Here is a 19,846-nt window from a genome sequence, read left to right as displayed (position 1 = left end):
AAATATGAAGTCATCTACATCAAGTAAATGACTGAATTAAGGAGTGTAGGCTAATTGAAAGAAAAAAATATGAAAGAAGTACAGAGACCCTAGAATAGAGTTTTGGAGGAATGGGAGGAAAAAAAGATGACCAGAAAGCCAGGGGAATTTGTACCAAAAGACCCTTAAAGCGTGAACTATCACACAGATGTTATAAAACTAATACATTTTATATTTTAAATATTTATCATTTTGTACAAAAAACAACATTCTGTAATGAAACACAAAAAGTGTCAGTATGAGTTACAATGAGATGATCTGAAGAAAATAGTCTGGAGAGAGCGAGTCATTGTAAAAATAGAATACAGTTCAAGCATGAAGGGAGAAAGAACAATTGATGAGTCAGATGGAATTTCAGACTTATCCTATCTAGTACGGAATTCAGAGAGCAATGAAGCTATGTTTCAGTTGTCTTGAAAGCCTCTACAAATAAGCAAGCCACCTACAGAAAAGCTGAATCCTTCAAAACTGCCTCAACTTTAACCTAAATACACCTACAAGTAACAATGATCCCACAAATTTCTATAGCATGTTGAACTTTCTGGAGTACTCTTCTATGTATTTATTTTATATGTATTACACATATACATACAGGAAAGGCAGATACTCATTGCGAAAGAGAACACAAAGGGGAAAAAGAGAACAGCAACACCAGTGTGGCCTGGGCCCTGCACCTCCTTAGGATGACTACAGTTGAAAGGGTTAGTTTTAAAGAAAAAGGTAAAGTGATGAGTTAAGATATGCAGAATAAATGAGAATTATCATGCAGGAATGGGCCGATGGATTGGGTGAAGTTGTGGGAACTGAAGGACAAGAAGTAAAGAAAACAGATTTGGGAGTGTAACATTACATAAGATAGGAAAAAATTCTCTGGTTGGAGACAGAAGAGGCTGAATGATGGAGCCCAAAGGAAGCAGCATTTAATGATGAGTTTCAAGGTAGGGATGTGCTAGTCTACAGACTTTCAGAGTCAAGGCATACAAAGAGCTCTTAGTTCCGGAATATAAACACTTAACAATTTTTCCTTTTAAGAAATATATGCTTTCAAATGGGAAATGAAGGAGAGAAGAAACTTATGTGACTAAACTGCTTGTACTGCTACAATTATTGGTAGAATGGTAAAGATCACAAATTCTGGAGTCAAATTTGTCTGGGTTCTAATCCTGGCTCTATTTTCCTTCTGTGTAACCGTAGGTAACTTACTTCATTCTGTCTCAAGTTCCTGTTCTGTAAAATTAATATATAATTTTCTTTTATTTATTGATTTGAGAGAGAAAGAAAAAAACAACATTGATTTGTTGTACCACTCATTTATGCATTCATTGGTTGTTTCTTGTATGTGCCCTGACTGGAGATCAAAACCCATAATCTTGGTGTGCTGGGACAACACTCCAACCAACTGAGCTACCTGGCCGTAGCTGGTATATAATTTTTTTAAAAAACAAAATGCCTATCATGTAACACTCCATGCAACAGTATTTATTGAGCATCCACAATGTTACCTATTAATACTACTAAGATGATTCCAAGGGATTCTATGATTATTTTCTATACTTGTAAAAGTCTGAATTCTTAATGGTGGTATAAACATCTTTTATTTATTTAAATAATTAAGATTGATTCTCTAATAGTTGATAGCAATAAGAGTTTTCCTAGGGACTATAAGCTCCTCAAGGAAAGGTAGCATGTTTCATACTTATACTATAGTACTGTAATACATTCAGGGATGTAGAGGAACTAAAAATTATGATGGACATAAGACAAGGGTGATGAGCACAATATGAAAAAAAATGTAACTTATCTTTTACCTAAGATAACATTTGATAAAACCAAAGATTCATTTATTCAGCAGAAAGTCAATGGCAATAAAAATACTTGATAAGAGCAGTCACCACAGCCAACAGACGACTGTTAGTGACATAATTATCCATAGCTCATTTGCAGAATTACACAGAACGGTGCCAGGGGGTTTCATCACTGATTGAACCAGCAGGCTTCACTTTGTTCAAAGTAACAACCACAGCCCTGTGGACCACCTTGTTACAGATAGGTGTTTTTGGTTTAAATGTGAACAAACCAGTGCAGTTTTCTTGCTGATAATGGAAAAATAAAGCTAAGTAAATGATGAGTCACTAGCATTATGTTGACTCTAAAAGAAAAACATACTTTTTGTTGTAATAAACTGTTGTAATTAAGAGCCCTAAATTTGTGAGCTTAAAATAGGTTAATTCTGCATTATATGTGCAGTTCCAAGAACATGCTAGACAACAATTACAGAAATAAGACAGTATAATAAAATGTTACTCTAGTTAATAAGCCAGGTGATCTTTGACTTAATAAACTTATTAAACAAAAAAAATGTATGGGTCTTATTTTTTTCACCCTGAATAAAAATTAAAAAATATAGGATAGTTAAATTGACTCTGGATATGAAAGAATATAAAAATAAATCTAGTAATTTCAATAAAAAGTTTAACTTCTGAAAATTTTAAGAGTTTAATTCGAGGGAAAAACACCTGTTAAGGGATCTCAAAGTTTTGATCTCAACTCAGTTTGCAGGATGTTTTATACTGTTATTCATTATTTAGTCAAACATCCTCTGAGTAATAAAAATTTTTATGCTCACTTGGTTCTATTTTTTAAGTAAGACAGCAATACTTGGTTTAATGTAATGTACACCTTTCCTCACACAACAATGTTTCTAAACACTAGTTTTCCAACTGTTCTTTGTGCACTAAAATTATAACTTTTAAGAGAAAACCTTCACCAATTTTTTTTATTTTTAATTTTTTACATGGGGTTTTCCTAAAGATACACCTGTATGAAGCAATTAAACATTTAAACAACTTCGAAAGTAATTACATGGCTTGTTTTATACCAGTGATCTTTTCTAGGTCCAGTCCTAAGACACAATGTCCTATTAATAAAATATAATTAAGCTGAGGCATATGGCTAAAACTTATGTTCATATAAAGTAGCTCACAATTCTCTGAACTAATAAAGGAGGAGAGGTTTCCTGAAAGTTTTTTCTTCTGTCAAAGTTACAAAATACTACAAAATTCTAAGTCTTACTACATTTTTCAACTACTAAAAACATGTAAATCTTGTGATCAGCCAAGTTTTATAGGAGATTCTCTGAAATGCATCAATTCCTATTACAATAATTGTTATGAAACAACAGGGAAGGGGTAGGGGGAGGTAAGGCTGAAAACCCACTATAAGACTGACAAAAGTAAGAACTAATGATTTTTTATGTCATTCTTTTTCTCTTATATATTAATTAATTAATCCTAAGAGCAAAATAAATTAAAATCAGAGTCCTCCATGAAATGATTCTCTGCTGAAAATATGCTTGAGATTTTATAGCCCTTATAGCTTTTAAATATCCTGAACTTTTAGTATTGTCTGTTTTCTAACCATTTTATTCAGAGCTGTTAGTGCAGCAAATAAACAGCACATGCTTTGATCTTATTAAATTACAACTTATAGTTCCTAGAGTCATAAATATTGTGCCCTTTTCTCCTTTACCCCTCCTTTTCTGGTATGGGGTAGTCTGTTAAATATCACTATCTCCTTGAGTGCTCTGACGTTTACTCAGACAAATAGCAGAGTTTATGAATGCTGCTCACAGATAGTATCGGGAATTCTTCATGATTGCCATAATAGTGAACCCAGCATTCAGAACTGTAATACCTCGTTTAATGTAACAACTAAGTTTGGTCTGCTTAACTTTGCTCCACAAAAAAACAGAATTCCATCTTATCACAAACCAATAACTGCTCTGTACAAAATCATAAAATAGTATAAAAGAAAAATAAAAATTATCTCTGGGGAAATTAATAATTAAAAGTTTTAAATGAGTGATATAACCAATGTTACTAAACTTAATTAGCTTCTGAAAAAAATAAAAGAACGTTTTCTAACATTAAAAATCAACTCTACATTTAGAAATACAAAATATAAAATTATTGTACCTAGAATGTCTAAAATATTAAAAACTGGCTGTCAGATATATACACATTTTTTCTCACCCTTCCAGCTACTTGGATTTGGAACTTTTAAAAGTTAAGACATTCTTCGTCCTTTTTCAAAAATCCACAAAGGGTATCTCTCCATGGATTTACATGAGCCTCATCTCCATCTACAGGTCAGTCTTAAACTATACATTTGAAATACAATAGTCTATTATGTTACAATGAAACATCTGTCTTTAGTAAAATAAAAAATACATAATTTAGTATAGAAATTTATGAGGTATAAACTTTTCACATTGCAAAAACTGAATATTTTCTTATAGTCAGCAAAATGCATGATTATTTAATCATTTAAGTTACTGATAAAAATATTAAACAAATAAAGGAATCAAAAGATATCACCGAAAACATGCGTATTCACAACTACTCAGTCATTATTTAGCATTTCAAGTTTATATTGGTAAAAATAAGTGATCCTAACTGTTCTCTGATTTGAGACCACAGACAAATCTTTCAAATTACAGCTATTCCTCCTTTATTTAAAAGAGTTATCTTTAGTATTGTAGGATGTGATCAAAAAGAAATGTTCAGATGGCAATCACAAGTTCAAGTGCTTCTGACTGATCGGCTGTGAATAGAAATTTCCAGGACCCTCTCCTTGGGTTTGATTAATTTATTAGAGTGGCTCACAAAACTCAGGGAAATACTTAGGTTTACGAGTTTATTAAAGGATATATTAAGGATACAGATGAAGAGATACACAAGGCTAGCTCTGGGAGGGTCCCAAGCACAGGAGCTTCTGTCCCCATGGAGTTTGGGTGTGTCACCTTCCCAGTACATGGATGTGTTCACCAACCTGGCAGCTCTCCAAAACCCATACTCTTGGGATTTTATGAAGGCTTCCTAACATAGGCATGATCAGTTGTTAACTTGACTTCTAATCCCTCTCCCCTCTCTGGAAAAGTGGATAGGGCAGTGGAGCAGGACTGAAAATTTCAAGCTTCTGATTATGGTTTGGTATTTTTATTGACCAGCCCCCATCCAGAAGCCCACCCAGAGTCACCTCATTAGAATTAGGTGCTCCTAATGCTCTTATCACTTAGAAAATTACGAGGGTTTTAAAAGCTCTGTGCCAGGAACCGGGTGGGGGCGGGGGGGCAGAGACCAATACATACATTTTTCTATTACCTAATACTTTTCTATATACCAACAATGGACAGGACAAATTTGAAAATAACAACACATTACCATTTACATTAGCAACCCACAAAATGAAATACTTAGATACCAATGGAATAAAGTACTACAAGATTTACATGAGAAAAACTACAAAATTCTGATGAAAGATACCAAAGAAGGACAAAACATTTATGGAAAGACCAAATATTTTCAAGATGTCAGTTCTTCCCAACTTAATCTATCAATTCAATACAATCCCAATCAAAATCCTAGCAAATTATTTGTGGGCATCAGCAAACTCATTCTAAAGTGTATATGGAGGCAAACCCAGAATAGCTAATTCAACAGTGTAAGAAGACTGACACTACCCAACTTCAAGACTCACTATAAAGCTACAATTATAAAGATAGTGTGGTACTGGTGAAAGAAAAGACAATTAGATCAATGGAACAGAAATGAAAGCCCAGAAAAAAACCCACATAAATACAGTCAACTGATCTTTGACAAAAGAGCAAAGACAATACAATGGAGCAAAGATAATCTTTTAACAAATGGTGATGAAACAACTGTATATTCACATGCAGAAAAAAAAAATGAACCTAGATGGTCTTATGCCCTTCACAGAAACAAATTCAAATGGATCATATACCTAAATGTAAAATACAAAACTATAAAACTCCTAGATAGATAACATAGGAGAAAACCTAGATGACTTTATATATGACAATAACTTTTTAGGTACAATGCCAAAGACACAATCCACAAAAAAATTGCTAAGATAGACTTCACTAAATTAAAAACTTCTGATCTGCAAAAGATAATGTTAAGAGAAGAAAACCAGAGTGGGATAAAATATTTATAAAACATACATCTGATAAAGGATGGTTACCCAAACTATAGATACAACTCCTAAAACTCAAGGAAAAGAAAATGAAAAGCCCAATTAAAAATGGATACAAGACCTGAACAGACATCTCACTAAAGATATACAGATGTCAAGTAAGCATATGAAAAAATGACATTGTATGTTATGAGGAAATTACAAATTGATCAAAACAACAAAGAGATACCACCAAACACCCATTAGAATGGGCTAAATCCAAAATATTGACAATGCCAACTGCTGGTAAAGATGTGGAGTGGAGCAAAAGTAATTCTCATTCACTGCTGGTGGGAATGCAGAATGTAGAGCCACTTTGGAAGACAGTTTGGCAGGTCTACAAAAACTAAGCATACTCATATAATTTCCAAGCAATCACACTCCTTGGTATTTATACAAAAGAGTTGAAAACTTATATCCACACAAAAACTGCATAGATATTTATAGTAGTTTTATTGATAACTGACAAAATTTGCAAGAAACCAAGAAGGCCTTCAGTAGGTGGATGGATAAATAAACTATGGTACATACAGATAATGGAATATTATTTAGTACTAATAAGAAATGAGCTATCAAGCCATGAAAAAAAAAACACAGAAGAAGCTTAAATGCATATTAATAAGTAAAAAATAAAAAAGACAATCTGAAGGGCTACATTCTGTATGCTCCAAATATGTGACATTCTGGAAAAGGCAAACAATGAAAACAATAGAGATCAGTGGTTGCCAAGCGTTAGTGGGAAAGAAGGGATGAAAAAGCAGAGCACAGAGGATTTTCAGGACAGCGAGTATAATACTATTCTGTATTATACTATAATGGTAGGTACAGGTCATTAAACATTTGTTCAAACCCAGAGAATGTAGCACCAAGAGTGAACCCTAATGTAAACTATGGAATATGGACGATCATGATGTGTCAATGTGGGTTCATCAGCTGTAACCAATGCACCACTCTGATATGGGATGTTGATAATGGGAGAGATTGTACATGTGTGAGGACAGAAAGTATATGGGAACTCTCCAAACTTCCCATTAAATTTTGCTGTGAAGCTAAAACTGCTCTAAGAAGTAAAGTTTAGTACTTTAAATAAATAAGTAAAAATAGTGAAATTCAATAAATGCATAAAGCTATAAATGCTTGGGGTGGGTTTCTTCTCCATTTAAAAACAGAATCTTTTAGAATCAAGATGAAAACATTGGCCCAAAATTTAAATTTTCCTCAAATTAATGAGGTATCTGAACACCATTCACATTCATTTATCTTTTGACTCCAAAATATGTATTTTAAAAATGGCTAGTTGAGGTTTGTAGCATACTCTTTGACTAAAAAAGAAATTTCTCTTGCGCTAACCAGGTGGCTCAGTTGGTTGGAGCATTGTCTTGCATACCAAAATGCCGCAGGTTCAATCCCTAGTTGGGACACATACAGAGGGCAACTGATCAATGTTTCTCTCTCCTTCGCTAAGATCAGTAAGCATATTCTTGGATGATTAAAAAAATAAAATAAAATAAAATAATTTCTCTGTACTGAATCAATTGGCCTATAAGGAAACTGAATCCCCATCTTTGGCCTTACTAATGTTATACCCTAATCAAGTGTATACTCAGAATCCAGACAGGAAACAGATGGTACACATAAATTAGGATAATTTGAAGATCGCTTATTTGCAAAAAGGTGTGGATACAATATAAGGAAACCATAAGAAATGATGCAAGTTCTAGGGACTAGCTGCAATGGAGCTGTCACCATCCCTGGACCCAAAAGGACAAGAGGTTACTGAAACCCAGAAAGAGAGCATCACGTAGAGTAGGCCAACTTGAGAGAAGCACTGATGTACTGAAGGATAGGGCCACCCTGAATTCACGTCGCAGGGAGGGGACAGGGAGAATAAATATACAGGTTGGGCAAAAGAAGGCTTACAGTTTTGAGTACGTGAAACAGAGTTTATTCTCATATTATTTATTACTTATTGCATTACTTTCCATACAAACCACTGTAAACCTAAGTTTGCCCCACCCTGTATTTATTCACTCTCCTTCCTTCCATCTCTTGCCCTGGCACAACTCAACAGAAAGCCTGAAGAGAGAGGGAACTGATGCAATCTATTCAGGTAAGCCTTACAAGGAGAGAAAGATGGGTAAGTTTGGATCTGGAGAGAGAAATGGAAGATACTTCTCACACCAATAAATTAAATAGCTACAAGGTAACTAATTTTTAAATAAACATTTAAATGATACTCAGTAAATATTGTTTCAAAGCATTGAGTGTCAATAAGAACAGCTACTTAATTCTCTCGAAATAGAAAAGTGGTTCAAGTGGTATTTCAGATGGAGCAGTGAAGGGAGTTGGGGAGAGAAAACAAGAGGTCATTCTCTGTAGAAAGAACAAGGCCTTGCCTACTTCCTTCTCTCATACCACTTTCCCATTATATCGGTGGGGATACTTGTAGTTGCAAATATAGGAAAACAACACTGACCCTATCCAAACTGGCTTAAATAAAACTGAAGATTTATTGGTTCACATAACTGAAAAGTCTAGAGGTAGGAAAAGGGTAAGGTCAGTCAATCCAAGGACTCAAAAATGTCATCAAAGAACAGGGTTCTTTATATCACACCAATCTAGCATTCACATTGTCAAGTCCTTTTAGGTTCCTTATGGTTGTAGGATGACTGAGAGCCACAGTGGGGTTACATCCTTCCTGGTTTATAACCACTATCTAAGACCATTTGTCCACTTCTGAACCAATGACTGTGGTCAAAGGAAGGAAATATGTTTATGGCCTTCTGCCAATTTAGGGCTCATCTCTAAACTTGAGGCATCAAAACGAAAACCTGGATGAGTTTGAGAAGGAGAAAGGGGATACTGATGCTCAGTAAGCAGCCAATAAATGTCCAATGCACTCCTTCACTTGTGGTGCTCCAGACATAACTCCACTTGTGTGGAGTTCCTCACATACTATACTAAGCTCTTTCCTGTGTCACAGCTTTTGCATGTGCTATTTCCCCTGCCTAAAACATTATTTTCTTCCCTTCTCCACTCCTTTACCTCCCATGTAATAATGCCACCTGTTATAATGTCATTACATCCTTTCCTCTTTCTTCACATAACTTATAATAGTTTTTAATTATTTAATCTATTTGACTTTTTACATCTAATTCCTACGCTAGACTAGAAACTTCAAAAAAGCAGGGACATGTTTTATTTTCTTCATACCTGTATCCTCAGTGTCACACAATATTTGGCACACAGAGTCCCTCAAATATTAAACTGACTGACTGAATGAATGAATCTAATAAGATTGACATATAATGAATGCTTATAGGCTACTGATGTCACCAGAAAAATACATGCCAATGATGACAACTCAAACAATATTTTGAATAGATTAGAACAAATTCATTCATTACATTTACTGGAATTATAACAAAAGTTTATGGATCTATATTTAAAACATTTTATTTATATTTATAACAAAAATCTACCCAATTTTTTTTAGTAATATTTCATAAAAATGAATTATTTTAGACTATTTAATAGTATAATACTGTATCAATCATACCTTTTTTAAACTGCTTATTTCAGATTCTTGTTTTTTATTTAGAGCTGAAAGTCTTTTGTTTATCTGTATTGCTTCCTGTACTGAAACATGAAAGACATTTAGGATAATATTATATTCAATTTACTCTTTAAGGAAAGTATCACCAACATGGACAAGAAAAACAGCCTCAATGCAATGTATATAATTATTACTGATTTTAAATAAAATTCACTAAACTTCCATTTACTACTACTAGTCTCATTAACTTCAATTTATTCATTATAAATATTAAGATCATTCAAACATTTCCTATTAAATATATAAGTAAGTTTAAAGGAGACTGCACCTACCATTTTGTTCTAACTTCTTATGATTCTCCTTTACCAATCCAAACTGGCCTGTTACTGTAGCATAGTATTTCTCAATTTCATTCAATTGCTTCTGATGATCTTCTTTAGCCAGAAGATGTAACTGGACTTTTTGTTCCTATTTGTTTTAAATGTTATAGTTGCAAATATAAGAAAATTACACTGGCCCTATCCAAACTGCCTTAAATAAAAATGAGAATTTATTGGCTCACATAACACACACACATATACTTATGTGCACATATACATATTAAACATATAAAAAGCTATTATATTTATTAACTTGTTATTAACATAAACATGTCGTGAGAAAGTACTGAGTATACCATATGGAGGAAAAGTTAGGAGATACTCCTAAATTTATGTAAAATTAAAGCACATTTTTTCCTATAACAAAATAGTCACGATTATATTTCCCTTGTTTACAGTTTCTTTTTCAAAAATCAACTGATTGTTTTATTTATTGAGAAGTTAACTAGTCCAGTCTAACATGAGCAATGTGAGGAGAATGTTAAAGCAATACTTTTGGTAATTTAGGAAATAATTTTTTTCTTTAAATTTGCTGGCCTAAGTATGACATGCATTATCAAAATTCAGGTAATTTTTCTGAGATTAATTTTAATGAATATACCACCTTCTCAATGTATTTTAAAAAATGGAACAATGAGGACAATATCTGTAAGTGACATGGAGGCGATATAGTATAGTAAAAAGTCTAAGCTAAGAGAGGTAATTGGTAAAAATTGGACTCCACATAAAATATGGGCCTTTACTGCTTTCAGCTAAAGGAGCCTGTTTTTTTTAACCATACTTAGAAACATGACTTTAAATTTTAAAAAGAGATATTATCTTAATAGAATCAATAACATTTTTAAGGTCTTGATCTTGACTTGGCATTAGCAGAATCATTGATTGGTTTCACAACTTTCATTCATTTTTGACACATGCTTCAGCTTCTATGATGAGCAGTGATGTAGAACAGTCTAAGGTCTGTCGACCGGCACTCAGTAATTGTTTTCTGAAAGAATTCTTGCTGTCCCATAGCGTTCCAACAATGGCAATTTGTTAGATTTGCCTGGCCATCTGTCTCCCTTACCTAACAGTACCACAACTTCAAGTATTTACTTGAAATATTTTTTCCTCATTACAATCTAGTAGGACTAAAATTCAGGGATCCTATTCTTCCCTAGTCAAGTGAAGGGCGTATTACCCAAAATAAACCAACTGATTTCTACCTTTTGGGAATTTAAATCTTGAGCAAAAAAGAGCATAACACTGAAGAAGTTCAGTGATGATCGATCCTATCCAGACTGATGTCAGACCTCTGTCCTGGGTTCCTACATCCTGCTTCACAAAGTTTGGAATCATTCTGGTCCCTGTTCATTCTCAAACCTATTCTTCACTCTCTGATTTATTGCGAGGGCCTCCACTAAATCTCCATTTGCACAAGTTAACCAGAGCTACTTCATACAGCTAAAAACCAAAGTGCAGGCAGTACAGAACAGTCAAAAGATAGTGCACATAGGTTTAAGTTCTACATCTGTAATTTAGTTGCTGTGTGACCTGAGGAAAAAGTCATATATCTTGTCTTTAAAACAAAGACTATGATAGTATCTCCTTCATAGTGTTGTTGTGAGGATAAAATGAATACATACATACAAAGCATTAAGAACAGAGCCTATCACATAATAAGTATACACAATGGTATTATTATTCCTTAACTGATAAAAGTACCTTCATAGTTTTAATTTTTATTTGAAATTAGAATGGCCCTCTCTAATACTAATAAAGATTTAAGTTGTATCTGACTATATTATTTTGGCAAATCTGATAATTTTAATTTTTTCAAAGATACTTTTAAACAATAATATCATTGGTAATGATTATGATAGATCACTGAAAGTTTCTCATGCATATCTATGGGCTCTTCAAATTCTCTACTTAATCATTTGAAATTATGGTGTAACAGTTATAAAAGCAAACAAGTTGATATGTGTCTTCCCCCCTGAGCAGTTACAAGCCTACCTGAGTAGTCACTATTATGAATAACTAAACAATGAACAATAATGAACTACATTTCATTCCTCTAAAATACCACTTAATTCTCTGCTCCAGAGAGTTATATTCACTATTTCAGCAGATGTGTAGAAACCTCATACAATTTCACTAGGAACTGGTCTAAAGACATTTTTTTCAATTCAAGGAATTTTTTAAATTTTCAATTCAAATCGATTTTTATATAGCCTCTTTGAGAACACTGTCTCCTACATATTAATACAGGCTTCCTTAACTTTCAGTTTAAAAGTGGTGGATCAAGTAGGCTGCCCAATGCCTGCAAACGTTAACAATCCTGATAACTAAAAATGCAGCAAAAATCAAGTGATTTCATAGGAATTCTCTACATAGAACTCTATACACATTAATTTGTGATATACTCTATTCCAACATCCTTTGCTTGAGGCCCAAGTTAAATTCAATTTAAATGCAGTTTCATTGTTTGCATGACATAATTCTGATTTTCAGACACATCAGTCTATTCAATGGCCATAATAAAAACTATAAAGCCTTTGAAATCACATAAGCACCTACAGCTTATTAGCCATGCAGGTTTATATGGGACTGTTCATGTATGCATCTTGTTGGCTGCCCTGACAATAAGATGAAAAGGCCAGCTGTCAAGTTTGCCATTAACTGCATGACTGTCAGCACACAGTTTGAACTATTTGGGAAACAACATCAAAAAGTATATTGGTAACACCTGTCTGAGAAATCTAAGAACATTTTTAAAATACAAATAAATTGGCATTATTAAAAGTTTAATATCAAAATAGTACACCATAATAAGTAAAGATTATTTTACTGAGATGACTAAGAAATAAGTATATATGGCTTTTGTTCTTTTACCTCTGTGAATTCGTTCAAGTTATTTACTCTTGTACACAATTTTACTACTAAATGCAAAAAATCTGTCCACAAGAAAATAATGCCAGGATTCACTGCTTTCTAAATACATTGTGCCTCATTTCAAGCAAACTTAAAATCAAAATTAGAGAAAGACAAAACAGTGTGTATATAATTAGTGAGTAGGGGTGTATGTGTGTAGATCACTTACAAGCCTTGGGGTATTTAAAATAGGAATCATTTAATATCTACATGCATCTTTTTAGAACTACATTGGTATAGCTGTTCACTTCCCCCTCTTCTCATTTCCTTATGAAGACTGATTTGAAAACCTTTTGAAATAAAATTAATTTCCCTTAAAACAACTAATGCATTATAAGTAAATTTTCAAGAAAAAAAACAAAAATAAAATTTATATATTCTTCACTTCTAATTTTGCAACTTACCTTCATTTTCTTCAGTTAAATCCAAAATAAAGCAGTGGGCTTATAAAACTGACTTTTTAAAAACTTACGGCATTTTTGATACTTTTACCCTTTCAATCACAAATATATACACTACTTAAAAAACCTAAAGTTATACATACTTTGTACGTGTGTACAGATATACATATGTATAATCATGAAGATTATTTCCAGACAAGTCTTCAGTCTAAAAATATTCTACTCTGAAAAAAAATGTTGTCATTCAAAATCATATAAAAATCTTTAATATTGAAACTTTGTTTTAATTTAATAAAGAAAACTAAGTTTTACATCAAACTAAAAAGTATTTGCATTAGCAAAGGAAACCATGAACAAAAAGAAAAGACAACCAACCCACTGAATGGGAGAACATATTCATCGATACATCTGATAAGGGGTTAATATCCAAAATTTATAAAGAACTTATAAAACAACACCAAAAAAACCCAAACAATCCAATTAAAAAATGGGCAAAAGACCTGAATAGATACTTCTCCTAAGAGGACATACAAATGGCCAATAGGCATATGAAAAGATGCTCAATGTCATGAGAAAAATGCAAATTAAAACCACAATGAGCTCTCACCTCACACCTGTCAGAATGGCTATCATCAATAAATTAACAAGCCAGTGTTGTCAAGCCTGGGGAGAAAAGGGAACCCTGGTGCACTGCTGGTGGGAATGCAGACTGGCACAGCCACTGTGGAAAGCAGTGTGGAGTTACCTCAAAAAATTAAAAATGAAACTGCCCTATGAACCAGCAATTCACTTCCAGGAATTTATCCAAAGAAACCTGAAACACTAATTCAAAAGAATATATGCACCCATATGTTCATTGCAGCATTATTTACAGTAGCCAAGATCTGGAAGTGGCCCAGGTATCCATCAGGAGATGAGTGGATTAAAAAAGTTATGGTACATTTACACAATGGAACATTACTCCACCATAAAAAGGAAGGAAACCTTACCCTTTGTGACACCATGGATGGGCCTGGAGAACATTATGCTAAGTGAAATAAGCCAGCGAGTGAAAGACAAGTAACATTTTATTTCACTCATATGTGGAATCTAATGAACAAACTGAACTAACAAGCAAAATAGAAACAGATGCATAGAGAGCAAGCTGATAGCTGTTGAGGGGCGGGAAGGGTAGAGGAGGGTGGAGGGATTGAGCAAAAAAGAAAAACAGAAGAAAAACTCATGGACAAGGACAGCAGTGTGGTGATTGTCGGGGGAAGGGATGGAGGGAGGTGGAGAAGGGTATGTGGGGGATAAATGGTGATGAGCACAGATCGACTTGGTCAGCTGAACACACAATACAGTGTACAGATGATATGAGGTAGGGTTGTACACCTGAAGCCTGTGTAATTTTGTTAACCAGTGTCACATCAATAAATTCAATAAAAAGGAAAAAAAGAAAAAAAATTTCTTTTAAGTCTTTTCTTTAGAGGAAAAGGATATACAAATAAAATATAATTAGCTGAATAAGTTTCTACTTCATCCATTAAGCTGGATTAGCTATTCGGTTACACAACATGGTCACCTAATAGAGTAAATCACAGGAACACACAGAAAAGATTTTCATCAATGACCAAATCACAATGACAGTTTCTTTGATGTTCTCTGGTATGTTTTTATCATGTTTTGTTGCATTCTTTTTATTGGTAATAATCAATGTGATCACTTGTTCAAGGGAAAGTTTGGATACTTTACAGATAGATGAATCTCTCCATTCATAGTTGTGTTAATTTAGAGACCTATCACCACTTCTACACAAAAACAAGTTTACTGAATTCACAAAAGACAGAAACCTGCTAGTAGTGAAGAGCTCACCAAAAGAAGGTCATTAGCTTCTTCAAAAGTTTCTTAAAAGTATTTTTAAAATTATTTCTTTCAGCACATTTAACCTCATCAATTACTCCCCAAGGTCCTGCCTTGAAACAGTGACCATCTTGCTTCCTGACTTGCTCATAGAGCCAAATAATGTAGCAAATAATGTACTGATTTAAATAAGATTAACTGAATTACTGAATACTGTCCAGCACTCTGAATAAAGACCTGAAATATATGAAAATAATGCAAAAAGAAGAGTGTAAGAATCTTCAGAAAAAGGATTATTTTTAACTTTAAGATCAATTATCTAAAAACATACAATATTCTGGCAGAGTGGACATAATAAATGTACCTCTCAGTATATAAGAGATTGAACTGTCAGTAAAAATATTATTAGTATAATTCAAATATAATTTTAGTAGGTTCTTAAGAGGCTATAATTCATATTACCAAAATGCTCAGAAGTGACCAAAAACTACCATGAGTATACTGCATGTTTCCAGGGTTTTTTTTAAGATTATAAATATCTGATGAAATTTTAAAGTGGAATAAATAAAACACATTTTATGTTGCTTTTGATCTTTAACTTGTAGCCTTATCTCCCAGGTCAGAGGGCACATTATTCAATTTCACTATATTTTGTGTAAAACCACTGTAGCGTTGAAGATGACTTTCAGTACAAATGTCATGGTACTTAAAGCTAAACTGGAATCTAGTTTTTCAGCTTTTTAATTAAAATCATAGCTTAAAACAGTCTGACGATATTATCTTTATTCTTTCCAGTTGAACAGTGACAGAATTTTCACATCTTTTACTCAATCAAGCTTAGCAATCTTTCTATGGCTCTTTTATTTTTTAACACACCAAAATAATTTCAAAAAAAATTTATGTTTTTGTATTTAATGCCTGAAGGATAGTCTCTCATTTCTTACTTCTCATGTATATAATATATAAGATTGACTCAAAAACTAATTTTACTTGCCTTACAGTCTGCTCCCAAAAAGGATTATTAAAAAAGGGTAAACCCACCCAAGAAGCCCTCTGAAGATTTAAGTGGATATGGGAGAATTTTGCTTACTCAAAAAATACAAAAATAAATCCTTCTGAATCAAAAAGGGATAAAAAGAGATTATCAAAGTAAATAATCCATAAAATGTTATGCTGTAAAAATGCAAATACTAACTTTTAATATACTGTAAAAGAGGAATATACAAATAAACACTTGTTGAATGACAAAGGATGGGTACTATACCCCAAGTGCTCAAAGTATTCAAATGCTACTTCATATTATTTTTTCAGGCTATAATTAATAACTCCATGTTTGCACAAACAGCTAGAAAAGATATCATTAAGAGGTTTTGTTGTTCTTATTTCTTTGTTTATTTTAATATAAAACCTCTACCAATAATATGGAAACTGTTAAATTTATTTTATAATAAGTTAACATTATATAATCTGGAAATAAATTTATAAAATAATTTAAGATATATTTGAAATTGTAATTTAGTCTGGGAGTGGGTGTATATTTTGTAATTTCCTTACCATTTCACTCACTTTCTTCTGTAAAGAATATTTAGAAACCTTTATAAAAAATGAGAAAAAAATCTCATTAGGATTCTTTAATTATTTAGTTACAAATTCCTCCTGATAATAAAGTTGCATTCTATAAAAAGTGGCATTTATCTTCCATGCACTATTTATTTCTAGTGACTTTTTTTCAAAATGTTACTTACCATAACTTTCTTCCTTATAACAAAAACAATACATTCACTTATTTATTCAGCACATATTTATGGAGCACCAACTATATATGCCAGCCACTTTCCTAGGATCCTGGGATACGAACTTCTTTGTCTTGGGAGCAGTGAATGAAACAAAGTTCCTCTCCCTAAAAAGCTTTATGTCCAGTGGCAATAGTGGTAGACAGACAATAAAATAAAAGTACAGAAGTTAGAGAGTGACAACTACCAAGAAGGAAAATAAAGCAAGAAGGATAGCAAGAGCAGTCTAGACAAGTTTGATACTTATTCTTAGCACTTTGCTGAAGAAAATGTGATAAAAACAGATTAGGAATAGGGAAAAAAAGCACAGGGAATAAAGTTGTTTTAAACAGATCATCTCGCAACCCAGAAATAGCAATCATTAATATTTTGGTTCCAACAGGTATTTTTCTATGCATTTATAATTTAAAAGAGAAGCAGTGGGGGAGAGGAATAATAATATATGTACTATGGTTTACCCTATTTACCTAAAATATAACAAACACCTTTCTATGACAAATTAGCCTACAATGTAACTTTTTTAAATTAATCTAATTTTTTCAAATACATTTGTCTCTGCCTTCCCCCCACCACTTTCCCTTTACAATGTAACTTTTTAATGGCTACGTAGTATTCCACTATGCATACCATAGTCTACCAAATCATACTCATTTTTGTATGTCTACCCAGTTTTATAAAACTATTCTGAAATAAATATGCTTCTACCAAGAACTCTGAATTATTCATTTTAGCTGGATCAATTCCAAGGAGGAGAATTCCCAAGTTTTGTTCATTTTTACAGACTTTTAACAATTTTACATAGTCCTCCTGAGTAGTTAACCACGTTAATCCCAACCAGCCATGTATTAGTACACATTTTCTTGAATCCTGCTTGTATTTGTTAAATTTTAAGCAAAAACACAATAATCACTTCACATTTGTAGCACACTTTGAACAAGCTGATAACTATTTCATTTTGGTGAAATGGATTACATGTGATTGATTTCTTTAACAAATACTGAATGCTTACTGTAAGAAAAGCACTGATATAAACATTGGGGTTACAATATTGGACCAAAAGTATTTGCCCATCTTAAATTCTGGGGAAGGTAGATAACAAGCAATATAAATAAAATACATTGTCTGTAAGATATTGATAAGTGCTAAAGAAAAATAGAAGGAATTACATAGGGTGGCTGAGAAAGTCCTTTCTGAGAGGGCAACTTTTGAGCACAGACTTAAGAGAAGGAAGAGTATTCCAGCAAGTGCAAAGACTGTAAGGAAGGGAAATGTCTGGTGTTTTCAAACAACAGCAAGGAAGCCAGTTTGGCTGTAAAGGAGTAAGCAAGGTGGAGAAGAGCAAAAGATAAGTTCAAAGAGTAGAGGTAGCGGGCAGTGGGAGAGCCGTATCATTGTGATCTTGTAATGCATGATACAGATTTAGGTTTTTACCCTGAGTAAGAAAGGAAGCCACTAAAGAGTGGTAAGCCCGATTTACCCTTTTAAAGGATCACTCTTTTATCTTAATGCTAAAGGGGAACAGAGGTAGAAGGAGGGAAACTACTATAAATTACTGAAATAATCCCCATTAAAGAGGATGACGAAAGAAAACTAGGATGTTAGTAATAGGTACAGTGACAGTGCTCAGATTCTGGATATACTATGAGAAGGAAGCCGGAAAAACGTGCATCAGAAAAAAGGGAGTTGTAATTAATGATGAAAAACAAAGAAGTTAGTTTTTAGGAGAAGAAGGGTTTAGGAACTTGATCTTGAGCATGTCATCTTAGCAATGTCTTTTGGATATCCAATAGTCAATCCAGGCTGGCTTTGGAGCTAGCTTTGGAAGCCCTCTGCATGAAAATTCCATTTAAAAGGGCATGGGAGTGGGTGAGATCAGAGTATTTTATTAAGGCATAAAGACAAAAGAAAAGTAAAAGGGTAGAGGTCATCTAAAAAAAGAATTTTTTAAAAAGAAAAAATTCAGATTTTCACTCTAATCCCGAATTTATTATTGACTACCATGATGGTTAATTTTACATGTCACCTTGACTGGCCCAAAATCTTATTTATTTTTTATCTCTTTAAAATTTTTATTTATTTATTTATTTATTTATTTATTAGAGAGTGTAGAAGGGAGGGTGAAAAGAGTGGGAGACAAACATTGATGTGAGAGATCCTGATTGGTTGCCTCTTGTACATGGCCTGACTGGAGACTGAACTCAAAAACCAGGCATGTGCCCTGACTGGGAATTGAACCTGTGACTTTTCAGTTTACAGGATGATGCTTCAAACAACAGCCCTACCAGTCAGGACACAATAACAATTTTTAATTTCTTTTTTTTGTTTGTTTTAAAGATTTTATTTATTTATTTATTTATTTATTTATTTATTTATTTAGAGGAGAAGCGAAGGAGAAAGAGAGGGATAGAAACACCTGGGCCACAACCCAGGCATGTACCCTGACTGAGACTCAAACCAGTGACCTTTCAGTTCACAGGCTGGCTCTCAATCCACTGAGCCACACCGGCCAGAACATAATTTCTATAAATCATAAGAAAAAAAAGTTGGCCTTGTGCGATCATTTTAAACTGCTTATCTGAGGTATGATAAGAATCATTAAACAATTATGTAAACTTTAAATAGGAAACTGAAACCTCTGTTTCTTGTTCCATCCACCTTGAAGCTTATTTCTGTATATCAGTTTCAACTTAATCTTACCATAGCTTGACTTGTTCATCAACAAAGCTAGTAACATTTAAGTTTTGTTCTGTAGCCATAATTAAGTCTTCCATGCTTTATTTTTAGGTTAATTATAAAAAATGCAAGCCAACAGTATTTATATTATTACAATTAATATAAATATTGCTTAATGAAGAACCCAACAAGATGCTAATACTACATTTCCTTCTC

The 19,846-nt window shown here is 33.2% G+C and overlaps 1 protein-coding gene across 1 annotated transcript in view; it reads right to left on the bottom strand.

Moving 5' to 3' along the window:
• Positions 1–19,846, bottom strand: part of CCDC73 (coiled-coil domain containing 73) — a 79,936-nt gene that overhangs the window by 28,663 nt on the left and 31,427 nt on the right. The window contains exons 6-8 of the mRNA XM_054585959.1: positions 16,719–16,757; positions 9,961–10,096; positions 9,632–9,711 (exon numbers count right to left, since the gene is read on the bottom strand). Of these exons, the coding sequence (XP_054441934.1) occupies positions 9,632–9,711; positions 9,961–10,096; positions 16,719–16,757 (255 nt within the window). The remainder of the gene's footprint in view (positions 1–9,631; positions 9,712–9,960; positions 10,097–16,718; positions 16,758–19,846) is intronic.

The sequence above is a fragment of the Pteronotus mesoamericanus genome, unplaced genomic scaffold (assembly GCF_021234165.1).
Source record: "Pteronotus mesoamericanus isolate MK-2021 breed Mesoamerican mustached bat unplaced genomic scaffold, CSHL_Meso_final contig_90, whole genome shotgun sequence".
Classification (NCBI taxonomy): domain Eukaryota; kingdom Metazoa; phylum Chordata; class Mammalia; order Chiroptera; family Mormoopidae; genus Pteronotus; species Pteronotus mesoamericanus.
This window is presented reverse-complemented; position numbering and strand designations above follow the sequence as displayed.